This window comes from Poecile atricapillus, chromosome 21 (assembly GCF_030490865.1).
Source record: "Poecile atricapillus isolate bPoeAtr1 chromosome 21, bPoeAtr1.hap1, whole genome shotgun sequence".
NCBI classification, from domain to species: Eukaryota; Metazoa; Chordata; class Aves; order Passeriformes; family Paridae; genus Poecile; species Poecile atricapillus.
This window is the reverse complement of record NC_081269.1, coordinates 5,217,119-5,231,690: the sequence shown is the minus strand read 5'-3', so window position 1 is coordinate 5,231,690 and position 14,572 is coordinate 5,217,119. Positions and strand designations below refer to the sequence as shown.

Here is a 14,572-nt window from a genome sequence, read left to right as displayed (position 1 = left end):
TTTTGACAGTAAGAAGACCCCAACAGATTTGTAGAATGCAGTGGGAGAAGTACAGGGAAATAGAGAACCTGAAGTCTTGCAGAACAAGCAGATCAGAGAGCAGCAAACCTGAATGGGATTAAATTACACACAAATCTCCTGAAAACGATCTTAAAAGTGACTTGTTCCAAAACAATCCATTTCTAAATTTAAACTCTAACGAGTTCACAGACAAAAAAAACTAAATCAGGCAATGGTGTGACAGGGGAAAGGTGCTGGAAGAGCTGTTTTCCTCCTCCTGCTTTGGTTTTTTCATATATTGATTTTCCTCCACGCTCATTCACAAATGCTCAGCAGAGCTGTGAACAATTTAAAGTCAAGGGATGCACGAATTACCAGCTCCAGGAACACACCACCCATTGGAGGCAAAAGCTGAAGGCTTTGCTGTAGCTGAAGAAAATAAAATCCAACCCAGAATCAGAACACACTGATGAGCTGGAAGAGAAGGGTGAGCAAATCCCTTATTTTCCCTGTCCACAACAAAGCCAAAGCACATGACATTCCTTCAGCTTAGAAGACAACAAATTAAGAAAACCAGTGCCAGAACAGAAGGATGAACGAAGAACAATGCTGGATAAAAGAATATAAAGTAGGCATGAAGGGCTCCCCTTTCCAGATGTTAAAAAAGACATGTTGTTTTTCATTCCAGGTTTAAAAAAAGATAAGCAGAGGAGGAAGTTTACTCTGAAGAGTGGGAGCATCTGCATAATTTTTGGAAAAAGGTTTATACAAAGATTTCCTTCCAAGAGAATTTAAACTGTATCTATACATATATGTATAGATATATGTAGCATTGGCTCAAGATAATAACCTTACAGTATTTTTCAAAGTGTTTTCCATGCAGCAACTGCCTACAGAGAGGAACAAAATGAGTGGCAAGGGACAGGCACAGGAAAGGGCAGGACTGTGAGACACACATCCTCCAACAAGCACACTCCAAGTTTAATAACATGAAGACAAGGAGAGGGACAGCAGGATACAGCAAAGGATATGCTGGGGCCAGGAAATGAGAAAAGAATCCACAGCGCTCAGCACTGATTTATGGGGTATTTTACCAACAAAAACTCGTAGGAATATTTTTTTTTTGCATGTGTAGGTCCCACCTGACCTTAGTCAGGCCAGGGAGATTGTCCCAGTATGAGGAGGGGAATTAGAGAACAACTGGATGCTAGACCCACTCTGAAGAGCAGAGCACGGCGTTTCACCTCTTTCCACTTGCTCTCCCGTGGTTCCCAAATTAGAAACAATCAGAATCCTGCTAGAAACAATATACAGCACCTTAATTGGGTTGGCTGCACTACAGACGTCAGCAATGTATCACTTAGTAGATCATTTTCTGACTGTTTTTTTTTTCCTTTAATACTAAAAATAGCTGCACTTTCATGGTTCACCTTTTCTATATCACCATTACTACAGACACTCTAAGAAATTAAATGTTAGTAGTACTCGTTGCCCACCAAAGATCCTACAGGACCCACACCTGCTGCAGGCAGGACCTGTCACCTAATTCAGCAGAATTGTACTTAAAGGTTTGTCTCAGAAACGTTTCATCTACAGAAAACCTGTTTTCTAAAACATTTTCCCCTAGTACACCCATCAATGCATCTATTTAAAAGCCTGGAACAGTTCAGTTATCTCTAAATACACCAACAACCCAGTGCTCCACACATTCCAAGTACTCCAGAATCCCTGCATGGGACCTGGGAATTCACATGAAAAATCTTTCCCAGTTTTCATCCCCAAGTGCTACACCCCTACTATTCCCTACCAAATCCACACTGCAGCCAAACTACATTCCTGAGATATTATTCCAAGAATGAAACACCATCATTTTCCTCATAAACCCCGGAAACTTGGACTAATCTTCATACACAGCATAAACAAGTTAAGCAATGGGAATACATAAACGAAGCATAATTCTTAAGCACAATGGGGGAATAATTATAGCAACAACAGAACAAATACAAAATGAGTGGGGAGGAATGGAGAGACACCCAGACAGAATATGCTGAAGTAAGGAAAAGGGACCTACAGGATCTATAAGGTTGGATCTGTCATGAGCTACAGCTGCTGGTTTTTCAAGTGTTCATTTAAAACCACAGAAACCAGCAGCAGATGAACACAGAGGTCTCTGTCAGCTCCAGTAGGCCAAGCTATGCCCTGCCTGGACAGTAAAATCAGCTTTTGAAAGATTACAATCCCTTGGAAAAGGGATCTCTGAGTAAAGTTCAGAACAACTTTTCTGGAAATCAGCCAGCAGAATGCCTGTTCAGGAGCTCTGTTCCTCAATCGGTATTTGGAAAGCTTTTTAAGCTTTTTTTTTTTTTTTTTAAAGTAGAAAGATGAATAATGTGACATGCAACTCATTTTAGCATTCACAGTCAAAGTAACAATCTGCAATTAAAATAAAAAATTGCTCTAATTTTTTGGAGTGTGTGGTAAAGATTTTAACACAAATCACAAAATACAATGGGAAAATGGGAATGTGGCATACCACACAAGGAATAAAAAAATCAATTACTCATTTCACTTCCTAGTTTGAGAATGCTTAAAATTGTTTAAACATTTCAAATGCTGAAAATTGAAAAGGGTGGGGTGATAGACTCATGACAGATGCAGAAAATTGTGAAACTTTTACTCATCCTCAAGGGCATCTTACTCCCAAAACTCTCTGAAGAGTCAGCAGGCTCTGGATACAGTGTACTACTACACAACAGACTGACCTGTTACTCACCTGCTGGGTGTAGCATTCAGTTAACTGCATATTCTTAAAAGCAATTATTTAAAAGTGCTGATCACCTGTTAAATAACTCAAACAAATCGGGCTGTGGCTACCTTCTTGGTGGTGTACTTAGCAACTCTGTAAACCCCAGAATCCTGCAAGTTACTTTACCTCTCACTTCATAAATCTGTGACTCTCCTCACTGTTACCCCACTGAAGATGAGTCAGTCAGGAATATATAGGATATAAAATGCTTTGGTGATGGAGGTTTTTGGGGTGGGGCCAGCCAGAGCAAAACTTTCTACTTCCTCTTCTCCCCATCTCCTTATGCTGGCAAGTAACAAGTCATGGTCAAAAATGAAGAAGAGTGAAAAGGAATGGCCAAGCCAATGTGAAAAAGTAAAATACTGCACTGGAAACACTGATAAAAGTTGCTATCCCATATGCAGGCATTTCAGCAAGTGCAGCAGAGGACACAGGCTGAGACTCCTGCACATCGTCTGAGCCTCTGGGAAACAGAAATACTTCAGTCCTTGACAAAAACCTTTACTTCTCTTGATCTGGTAACAGCTCCCAGAAGCAAGCACAGATATGAAAGCTTATCTATCAGAGGACAACTTGGAAACAAATACAAATAAAGCTTAAATGAAGGCAAATAGCCTGCCAAGCTGCAGAGAACACAACGGTTCCTTAATTTCACATTTGGAGAAAAAACAATACTATGTGGACATTCTCCAACATATTTTTAATGTTATTAACAGAAATAGCACCCCAGGCTGTGCTCAAACTGAAAATGTGTGAAACTGTTTGCAATGTGAAGTGAAAGGGGGATCAAAAATACCATCTTATTAAATGGCATTTATCTGGTGCTAAGTGAATTATTTATTCAGTTGAGAAGTTCACAAAATGACAGGGCGGTAAATGCAAGCAAGGTCACTACTTCATGCCAGTATCAAAGCTGATCCTTAACAGAATTTAAGCACCTGCCTTTTCTTTTATCTCAGCACAAAATGAGATTTCTTTCTTTTTTTTTTTTACACTTCAAAAGCCATGTAACACAACAGAATATATGCCAAGCATGCAAAAACAGAGTATGCCAGCATCTTTCAGCAATCAGCTTTCCCTTGTCATCCATTATGTCAGATTTATCTATTTTTGCTTAATTCTTGCTCCAGCAATATGCATCCTTCCTCTCTCCAGACTATCAGGCTGGTTGGGCTGGAATTCAATACAGCTTCTTAAAATAGTTGAGAAATATTGAAAATATTTGAAGTGATGCCTGTGAATTACAGCCAATTAATCAACTCCTCTTCCAGCTCCTGCTCGACCTGTGCTCCCCCAGACAAGAGGCAATCCTCATTTCTTCACCTCAGAAATTCTACCCAGTGTAAATATCATTTGAAAATACACAGCCTTTCTTTTATGGAAGCATTTCTCCATGAAAGCTTAGATTCTGTGTTAACTGCAAACCTTACCCTCTGACTCTTACTCGCTTTTGATCCAAACCTTCCTCTGCTGAAAATTAATAGTGAGTGCATTTGCTTTCAGGTTTGCTTTCTGTTATCACTGCTTTTCCACTCCAAGTGTCCAGACCCTCTGGACTGGCTTTACAGGACACCAGACCCACCTAAAAGCTCTTCCTGAATCCTGCACTCTGCTGCTGGCTGCAAAACTCTGCTCTCTCGACTCTAACACCTGTAAGACGCTTGAACATCATCCTTCCTCACTGCTTTATGCACCCACTTAAACTAACAGACTCTAACAAATTCAAATTCTTAAAAAGCCCTAATTAGAAATAAGCAAGCTGAAAGGAAAATGCAACTCTCGTCACTCTGTTCCCTCACTGCCTATGGAGCACAGAATTTTCTCAGCCGGCTGCTGAATCAGACAAAGTTTCCACAGTGCACACACACACAAAATCACAAAGCCCCAACACGTCCAGGAGGATTTATTCCATCACAAAGTCACTACCGTTGCTCCAGCACAAATGACATCACTTAGGAACCCAACCTCATCTCCTGAGAGCTCCCAGCTCCCGTCTCTCCTGCAGCGAGCACAGCAACAAAGAACCGGGCTTGTGCAATAAAGAAGAAAAAAGTATTGCTGCAAAAAGTTTTCCAGAAAAACTTATATTTTCTTGAGAATGTGACTAGAGAGAAATTAAGGACTGTAGTAAGAAGTGAGTAGAACAAATTCCGGTTGAAGTAATCAACCTGCATCTGTGATTTATCCTAAACTTGTACCTAGTGCTACCAAGGGAGGGTGAGAGACGCAGATGAGCCCTCGCAGGTGTTGGTCGGGGACGTTCACACGCTGCAGAACCAAAATCATCTCAATACTTTGCTGCACGAGTGGAATGAGAGCTGGAGTCCAGCTCTGCAGTTTTCTTCTTCTTCTTCTTCAGACACTTGAAAATTGGTTGGTAGGGAATAAAAACGACCGATGATTTATCGACGTTACCTGTTCCCTGGCCATGGGAAAGATGGGCTTTGAGGTCCCTTCCAGCCCACACCAGCCTGCGAATCCCTTGCAAAAAGACACTTTTCTTGGGAAAGAATCACACAAAGGATGTGCTCGCACTACGACCGCAGTCCCCCCTTCCCCCTGACGGCACTTCTGTCGCGATGGCTGACGCGCTATCGCGATCGCGGGCCGTGTGCGCGGCACCCAGGGACAGGTACCGAGGGCGCCGGGGCTACCGGGGGGCCTGGGAGCTCCGCGCTGAGCGGGAGAGACCCCGGGGAGGCGGGGTGGGAGCGAGTGTCGCGACAGGCGGCGGGTGTCGCGACAGGGGGGGTGGGTCGCCACACCGGTGATGCCTCAGCGGGCGGGGGGAGGGGACACCCAGGAAGGACAATGGGGGGGAGGGGGGGGGGTATGAACCGCGGCGGTCCCGCCGCGCTGTGAGGGGGAGTAGGAGGATGAGGAGGAGGTGGTGACGGTGGGGCCGCGCCCTCGCTCCTGCCGTGCGCCGCACTTACTCTCGGTGCCCCTGCCCGGGCCTCATGGCGCCGCCGCCGCTGTGCCCGCCCGGCCCCGCCGCCGCCGCCACCGCCGCCGCCCGCCCCGGCCGTGCTGGCTGCGCAGCCGCCCCCGCGCACGCGCGGCCCGCGCGCCGCCCGCCCCGCCCCGCGCACGCGCGGCCCCGCGGCCACGGGAGCGAGGGAGGGAACGGGGGGAAATGGGGGGGGCAGCGCCGCGCTGCCCCCTGCCGGTAACCGGGGGTAGTGCACAGAACAGCGGGGATGGGGACACGGGAGGGACACGGCCGGTACACACTGCGGGACACATTGAGGGGCATTTGGGGGAATTTGGGGCAGGTGTGAGGGAGGGACACGGCAGGTACACACTGTGGGACACATTGGGGGGCATTTGGGGTGGGTGTGAGGGAGGGACACGGCCGGTACACACTGTGGGAGACATTGGGGGGCATTTGGGGTGGGTGTGAGGGAGGGACATGGCAGGTACACACTGCGGGAGACATTGAGGGGCATTTGGGGTGGGTATGAGGGAGGGACACGGCCGGTACACACGGCGGGAGACACTGGGGGGAATTTGGGGGAATTTGGGGCAGGTGTGAGGGAGGGACATGGCTGGTACACACTGCGGGAGACACTGGGGGGAATTTGGGGCAGGTGTGAGGGAGGGACATGGCAGGTACACACTGTGGGAGACACGGGGGGGAATTTGGGGTGGGTGTGAGGGAGGGACATGGCAGGTACACACTGTGGGAGACACGGGGGGGAATTTGGGGTGGGTATACACATGGAGGACACGAAGGGAGGGCATGGCGGGGCACAGGGAGGACGTGAAGGGGGTATGTAGGGAAGAGGAAGGGACACGCCGGGGACATAGGGAGGACATGGGGTCATGGCAAGGGCACAGGGGTAGACAGGGAAACGTAGGTGGGTGAGGAAGGGAACACAGAGGGGGCTCTGCCACAGCTCCGGTGCTGCCCACACCAAGGTCTCGACAGATACCCCCCACAGACGTGGGGTCAGTCCCTCATGAAGTTTCTTTCCACAGAGAAGCAATGATTTGCACCCCCGTGATGGGCTTGCAGTGGGATTCTGAAAGCTTGTTAAGGAGCTGCAGGTCAGGAAGGTGAGACTTCAACCCTTCCCATGCCAGGAGCATTACCACTGCCCTCAGGAGTGGCTGGTGCTCTGGGCACTCAGCTCTATTCCTGGAAGCAGCCTGGGATGAAGCTCTGGGCAGCACAGGGTGACCCTGACCCCTCCCATGTACCCCACTTTACGAGACCTCTTAAACCCTGCTTACCCAGCTTTTCCCCCCACAAGGTGCAACCTTCAGAAGTCACAGCTCAGGAAGCGAGATCTAAGCTCAGCTGGGAAGGAGGAATGACATGAAAGTGCCCTGTTTGGAGCTGGAATAAAACAGAGGGAAGGTGGCAGCCATGAGGTCAGGCTGCCAGGGAGATAAAGGAGAGAACAATCACTCATGCTGGGACCTCTCTTTATTGCAAGGGAAATACAAAATATGGACAGCAGCATTCAAGGGACCACAGCACCCCCTGCTCCTGGGAAACAAGGAAGAACACTCCGTGGAGATTTCCCAACCCAGTTTTCAGTTGATCTCACATTCCAGATAGAATTCCTCAGCAGAACGGTAAAACATTTCATTCACAGTGCACCAGAGAGGGACAAGGGGCTGAGCAGTTTTGGATTCCCTGCCCTTCCCAATCTCTTCACTACTGGGTTTTCCTTCCCTCAGGGATGTTAATTTCTAACTGCACATGGAGATTTACCTGGATTTCTGGCAGGAAGGTACCGAGTGCTCCAAATGTCTGACAAAAGAGACAAAACAAACCCCAGACACCAGGTCCAGGCACACATATGTGGTGCCAAGCTCCACCATGCCAAGGGCCCTGCAGAGCCAGCCCTATTCCTCCAGCCTCACCTGCGCCAGGTGCTCTCTTATACCTGAGCTGCAGAACCTGCTGCTCTTCCCACTTCGGGGTTTTCTTCAGCTGCAACACCTTCTGTGTTTCTATCTGTGAGTCTGGTGCAAAGAGCAAGGACTTGGAAGTAACTGATGCAATAAACTACTTGAATTCCTAAAAAGTGGGTCCATGCTGGTTTCGCATGACAGATAAGCCTGTCAGGCATTACAGGTGTTCCAGCTGCCAGCAAACCCCTAAAACTGGCTCCCTACACCCACCAACTTCAACAAGGCAGGGAGAAAAGTCAACATGAGAGCACCAGATGGGCTGGGGTGGCCTCATCCTCCTGTGTGACCATGATTTAACCTACAGAAGAGATTACAAACGTGCTGATAATCCTTCACTGTGAACCTTTGCTTGCGACAAGGCAGGAGATGCTCCCGAACTTCTACGTACAAACACCCGGGAGCAAGGACATGAGACACAGCCCAAAAGTGGGTGGCAGCTGTGGAAATGCAGTACCAAAATCATGGGTACAGCTGATTCTCCAGTGTCTGTCCCCAGTTCAGATGCCATAGAAGGTCTGGAGATTTAATTTCTGTTTGGGCTGTTCCCCCAAATAATAATATATTACAGTTCAGCCCACTGTAGTGCTTCCATCATCCTCTATTTCTGGATTGAACAAAGGTGCCAAGGACCCCAAGGACTGGTTTCTCCACATGATCAGAGAGTTCAAGGGCTGTTGAAACACACAAAGTGCTCAACCCTTCACCTCCACCTTGAGCTTCAGGCGGACATCACACAGGAAAACATTCATCAGGTCCTGGCCAGCCTCCCGAGCAATCCTGCTGATGACCTTTCCTCCTCTTCCAATCAACATCCTCTGTGTTAAAACCCAGAGAGAACATCATCAAACTCACCCATACATTGCCCAGGAGAACAGTGCAGCCACAGAAGCAAGGAGGGAAATTCCAACATTAAACTGTGAGGCAACTTTGAGGAGGTGTAAGTTGCTACTGAGCAGCCAGTACTGGGTACATGGCTCTTCCCAAAAGAGTGGGAGAGGGGACCACAGCAAGGTCTTGGACTTGGGGAACCTCCCTTCACTCTCCCCAGCACCCCATCTTTCTTTCTTCACTCACCTTATGAGACTCCCTTGGCACCAGGAGGCTCTGCATGATGAGGAGTTCCCCACATTCTCCTTCCTCCCATATCTCCGTCACCTGTGACAGCAAGCAAGCACTCAGCAATTCTGGAAAATCCTCAGGAACTCCAAACACCACTCCTCTGGAGACATCAGCACACAAGGGTGGCCTCTTGACACACAGAAAGGGTCTTAGAGCACAGCAGAGTTGGTGAGTCACCCCCAGGGCCTGCCAGATCCCACAGATCCAAACAAAGGGATTCTCATCACACAGCCCAAAATTCCCAATAAAACAAGCTCATGGCCAAGTCTGCCGGTGCACACTTCCCACCTGAGTCACTCCATAAGGCACTTCCAGGGGCAGGTACTCCAGGACCTTTTCCCTGATGATATTATCACAGATCTCTTGAGGAGACTGGTTGGTCAGGACATCGCTGTGGAATTCCCAAGGGCCAGGCTTGGCTTGCATCAGGAGGTACCTCTGTGGGTACAACACACTCCCCATCAGCTCCCATGTGCCACCCACACAGTGCCAACACCCCTGTGCTCCTCCTGCACAGAGGGCACTGCTGCTGGCCTGGCATCAGGGCACTGCTCTGGTATTTTGGGCAGGGAAAAGAGAAAGGGAAGCTCTGAAATCCCTCCCTAGAGCCGTGTGTATCGGTCACAAAAGCCCACAGAACCCCTGGAGCTGAGAGACAGCAGTGTGTGGATTCATTGTTGTGAACAAGCTGGAGATTGGGGAGCCCCAGGTATGAGTTTTGTACAGAAAACTCTGGGGATGCAGCAGGGACACATCCCACATTGACATGTGACACTTTCCTCCCATCCCAGGCCAGGAACAGAAGCTGAGGCTCAGTATGAAGTGCTGGGGTCCCACCCCAGTCTCCAGGTGTGACACAAGTTCAGACTGGAGTTACCTTGAGTGTATCCACCTCCTCCCCATGGAGAGCTGCCAGCATGAAGATCTCCTGGAAGTGTGGCCAGCCTTTCATATCTTTTAGATCCTCGGGTCCATGGTGCTTTGGCCCTTGGGCTTCCCCTGTGCCAGCACCCCCAACATCACTGCTCTTGTCCAAACCAGAGCCCTCCTGGGCCTGATTCTTTTCCTGCCCAAAGGGAGGCCCTGGGACCTTGCTTTCAGGTGGAGAAGCCTGTGTGATACGAAGGGGAGACTTTGCTGAAGAACTGGAATCCTGTTTAACTGCAGATTTCACTTTCAGTTTTTTTCCATTTACAATTCCCTCTGTCAGGTCAGTTATTATTTCCAGCAGGAGAAACTTCTTCTTTAGTATGTCCACCTGAAGTCAGAGAGAGAGAGAGAGGTGTCAGGCGTCATTATCCTAAATGAAGTGGGCAGCTGGACTTGGGATCTGAAGGAGCCAGAAGAAACCACCCAGGGAAGCAGCTGCTGCAGGACAGGACAGTTTTGTGAGCAGAGGCCAAACCAGTGTGTTAGCAGTGCCAGTTTGCACAAACACTGAGAACCTGTCAGCCCTGCTGAGATTCTCCCTAACCCTGACCAACCTGGCTCCTCTGCCCAGATGGATTTAAACCCCAGACAGCAGCACAACTTTCAGAGGTGCTTGTGCATGCAACAGGTACACACACACCCCTTGATATTCTGGAGCAGGGGGGGGAAACCTGTGTCCTTTAACACACCAGGGACCCAAAAACCCATCACTGCTGATGCCAGGTGGTGCCTGAAGAAGGCAGGAAGAACAAGCAGAATTTACCTTGTTCAGGACCAGGACACTGGGGATGTGGGGAAACTGAGACAGGCACTTCAGCACCTCCTTGCTCAGAGAGTTCCGTGTCCAGTGATCCGACACGTCCACCAGAACCAGGACTGCCAGCAAAGAGGGAGGGAAACAGGATGAATCTACATTTTCCCCAATGTTCACTTGCAGCTTTAGAGTTTATAGTCACTCCTCTCCTCAGAAGAGGCACAAAAAGAATAATTTTATTGACAAAACACTAAAATGCAGCTTACCCATGTCACCCTAATGACATCACACGTGTTAAATCTTAACATCCAAGCCCAATTATTAACCCAAAGAGCCTCCCCTTGGCACCAGGCAGTTCTTATCCCTTCCTCAGCTCAATATTCCAGATCTTTTCTCTGCCCTTCCTTCCTTGTTCACACTCCCTGGGCTGCCTGTGCTGCCAGCAAACACCCAGCTGGGAACTTGTGTGGCAAAAAAGGATTTGGTTTGATCCAAAAAGAATTGAAAACCCACCTAAATCTGCATGTTTCATGCTGTCCCACGGGTCTGTCAGCATGGTTTCATCTAAATTATGTCTGAAAGACACATACAAATGACTACACCAGACACACTTCATTATAATTACATTCCTCCCCCTCAAAGTAGAGGGAAACCAGTGTTTTCCCTCATTCCAGCTGCCACAAAGCTGCTTTAGGGGTTGTGACACGCCTTGTCATGTGCAGACACACAGAACCATACACAAAAAGGCTCAAGGGACATCACAGGTTCTGTGTCCTACTGAAATTGCACCATAAAAAATTCCTGGAGACCAAAATAAGGCTAAAAATACACATTTGTGTCACTCCTAGTTTACAGACCTTGCACAATGAAAATCCCATTGCTGTTTTATCAACCCCTGATAGGCAGCACCGCTCCCCCTCCCCACACCAGTGGTGGTACCTTCTGGCTTTTAAGGGGTTAGTGAGGCCAGGCGTGTCCAGAATGATCTAGGAAAAGGAAAAACAAATGTTTCCAGTTTGCCAGCAGTGAGAGCTTGGGGTAAAACCCTATCTTTGTGCAATGGGAAGTGATCCCAAGGGACAGAGATGAGCAAATACTGCCCTTTGTGTCCAGGACTCACCAGCTGCGTGTCCTCGTGTGTGATGACACCCCGGGCCTTGCAGCGGGTGGTGTGGACCTTCTTGGAGACTGGGAAAACCTGCAGGAAATTAATTCAGCCTGTCACACAGCCAGGACATGCCAAAAAGCCCAAGGGAACAGGCTGAGCTCCACCCCAGCTTCACCTTCCTGCCCAGGAGCTGGTTGGAGAGCGTGGATTTCCCGGCGTTGGGAGCGCCGATGATGGCGATTCTCAGCACCTTGGGGTTCCGCGGCTGGTCGGGCCGATTCTCCAGCAGACGCTTCTGCTCCTCTGCCAGCGAAAGGAGGAGCTCGGGTGCTGCCAAACCCCTCGGCGGGTCAGCATCGCCCCGGGGCAGGGCGGCAGCCGGCACCACTCACCTCTGTCGGTGGCCACGGGCGGCGGGTGCTGGCCCAGAGCGGCGGGCGCGGGCTCGGCGGGGATGCCCAGGATCCTGCCCAGCGCCGAGCTGCTCCCGCTCCAGCGCCTGGGAATGCTCAGGATCCTGCCCAGCACCGAGCCGCGCCCGCTCCAGCGGCTCCCCGGGATGCGAGCTGGAAGAAAACACCGAATATACCAAGAACATACCTAAAACACACCAAGATCGCGTTGGGCCCTACCTCCACACGCACCGTCCGGGCAGCGCTCAACCCACCGCAAGGCCTGTCGGCCCGCCCCGGATTCCCGCCCGCTACCTCCCGGATCCGGTCACCCTCAGAGTACGCCCGCGGCCCCAGCGCACCTGCTCCCAGCCGGAGCGGCCCCGCCGCGGCGGCACCAGCGGCCCAGAGCACGGCCCGGGCGGCGGCCGCGGCCATGGGAGCCGCCATGTTGGCCCGCCGCGGGGCACGCCGGGAATGCGAACGGTGCCCGGCTCCCATTGGCGAACAGCGCGGGGTCATAGAGAGCGCGGGGCGGGGCCAGAGCGCCGCTGTGCCGCGCGGAATTGAGGGACGGAAACGGCCGGGGGGCGGGGAACGCGGGAGCGCCCCCTGCCGGCGCCACGGCGCGGTTCCCGGTCCCGGTGTCACGGTGCCACCGGTGCCCTCCCAGCGCTCCCGGTGTCACAGTGCCACCGGTGCCCTCCCAGCGCTCCCGGTGTCACAGTGCCACCGGTGCCCTCCCAGCGCTCCCGGTGTCACAGTGCCACCGGTGCCCTCCCAGCGCTCCCGGTGTCACAGTGCCACCGGTGCCCTCCCAGCGCTCCCGGTGTCACAGTGCCACCGGTGCCCTCCCAGCGCTCCCGGTGTCACCAGTGCCCTCCCAGCGCTCCCGGTGTCACCCCACGCCCCCCCCACGGTCTTCAGTGCTCCCGGTGTCACCAGTGTCACCAATGCCCCGCCACTGCTCCCAGTGTCACGAGTGTCACCAACGCCACCCCAGTGTCACCAGTGCCTCCAGTGCTCCTCATCACACAGCCCAGTCCCTCTACAACACACACTCACACTCACACCGGTTTGTCCCAGAGCTCCCCACAACCCTCTTCAGTCCATCCCCAGACGCCCAGCGCCCCTCACAACACATCCCCTGCATGTGATTACAGCCCTCTGTGCTCCACAGTGAGACCCAGCACTCCCAGTTCCCTTCTATACAACCCTGTGCATCCCAGTGCTCCCCCTACCCTACATTCCAAAACTTCTCAAGTCTCCAGTCCTCCCCAGCACACCCCAGCACCCCCCAGTTCTCCCCAGTGCTCCCTGCAACACCCCACAGTGCACTCCCATGTCCCCTGCACCACAAGACCCTGCCCCAAGGTACCCCTGTGCCCCTCTGTGCCCGAATGCACCCAAAATTCCCCACCAAACCCTGCACCCCAGTGCACCCTTGAGCCCCTGAACCCACCCCAGTTCTGCCAGGCCTGGAACCCGCAGGGGATGTGCTGAGGAAGGAGAGACGGAGCCATGGTTCTCTAAATTTCTTTATTGTCCTGTGCCTGTCTCCAGGGCTCCATCACTGTGTCCGTGTCATCCCACTCTGTGCCATTCCGTGCCATCCTGTTCCATTCCCATGCGATTCCCTCCCCGTTCCGTCCCATCCCATGCCGTTCCTGAGCCATTCCTGTCCCATTCCTGTGCCATTCCTGTCCCATTCCTGTGCCATTCCTGTCCCATTCCCGTGCCATTCCTGTCCCATTTCTGTCCCATTCCTGTCCTGTTCCTTGCCATTCCTGTCCCATTCCTGTGCCATCCCGTGCCATTCCTGTGCCATTCCTGACCCATTCCCGTGCCATTCCTGTCCCATTCCCGTGCCATTCCTGTCCCATTCCTGTGCCATTCCTGTCCCATTCCTGTGCCATCCTGTGCCATTCCATGCTGTGCCGTGTGCCCGGCTGTCGGCAGAACCGTTACCATTACTAAACTCAGTAATGGTAACGGTTTCCCCGCCAACCGTGGGTCTCTGGCTGTGTCCAGGTCTTCCCACACCCCATCCCACCACCCTCCCATCCCCAGCCACACATCCTCGGTGCCCCAGGCCGTGGTCCCGGTCGGTGGTGGCGGGAGGAGGTCGGTGCAGCCTGGGGAGTACATCATCTATACTGTAGTGTCTCATAGCCAACTTACAGTATACGATGATATCCTGCCCGGGACAGCGTGGAGACGAGAGCAGAGCCTGCAGGGACAGCGTGGTTAGGGAGCACAGCCCATTCTCACCCCGGTGTCACCCTCACCCATCCCTGTCCCCCTGTTCCTGCTGCCTCCTGAGTCTCCTGAAGGCCTCCCTGCTCCAGCACCTCCCTGCTCCAGCACCTCCCTACCTGCTCTTTATCCCTCCCAGTTCCACCCCAGAGCAGGACTGAGGTTCTCAGTCGCTTCCCTACCTAGGCATCCCCCCTAATTCCTCCTTGTCACCCCATTCCCACCACCTTGGAGAAGAGCAGAGATTCCCAATTGCCCCCTCACCCCAACACCCCCCTACC

At 51.6% G+C, this 14,572-nt stretch overlaps 2 protein-coding genes across 7 annotated transcripts in view; both read right to left on the bottom strand.

Annotated features, from left to right (window-relative positions):
- Window positions 1-5,855, bottom strand: part of FAM222B (family with sequence similarity 222 member B) — a 35,825-nt gene extending 29,970 nt beyond the window's left edge. Inside the window, exons 1-3 of one of the 6 annotated variants that reach the window (XR_009279306.1) lie at window positions 5,743-5,795; window positions 5,222-5,287; window positions 2,490-5,074 (exon numbers count right to left, since the gene is read on the bottom strand). The gene's annotated coding sequence lies outside the window, so the exon portion shown is untranslated. Of the gene's footprint in view, window positions 1-2,489; window positions 5,075-5,221; window positions 5,288-5,742 lie in introns of those variants that run through there. The other 5 variants (XM_058854651.1, XM_058854657.1, XM_058854656.1 and 2 more) reach the window with 5 other exon arrangements.
- Window positions 5,856-7,220: 1,365 nt separating this feature from the next.
- Window positions 7,221-12,791, bottom strand: ERAL1 (Era like 12S mitochondrial rRNA chaperone 1). The gene is made up of 11 exons (XM_058854658.1): window positions 12,398-12,791; window positions 12,036-12,209; window positions 11,819-11,946; window positions 11,656-11,733; window positions 11,475-11,521; window positions 11,049-11,110; window positions 10,545-10,657; window positions 9,729-10,109; window positions 9,140-9,289; window positions 8,807-8,887; window positions 7,221-8,547 (listed from the first exon to the last, which is right to left on the bottom strand). The coding sequence occupies exons 1-11, from the start codon at window positions 12,555-12,557 to the stop codon at window positions 8,425-8,427; spliced, it is 1,497 nt and encodes a 498-aa protein (XP_058710641.1). The 5' UTR covers window positions 12,558-12,791; the 3' UTR covers window positions 7,221-8,424.
- Window positions 12,792-14,572: the final 1,781 nt, after the last annotated feature.

Coding starts and splice junctions, on each gene's coding strand:
- ERAL1 (XM_058854658.1), bottom strand. CDS start 12,557: ATGACCCCGCGCTGTTCGCCAATGGGAGCCGGGCACCGTTCGCATTCC. Junction 11,734..11,818: donor ACCAGCTCCTGGGCAGGAAG/GTGAAGCTGGGG, acceptor AATTTCCTGCAG/GTTTTCCCAGTCTCCAAGAA. Junction 11,111..11,474: donor AACCCCTTAAAAGCCAGAAG/GTACCACCACTG, acceptor TGTGTCTTTCAG/ACATAATTTAGATGAAACCA.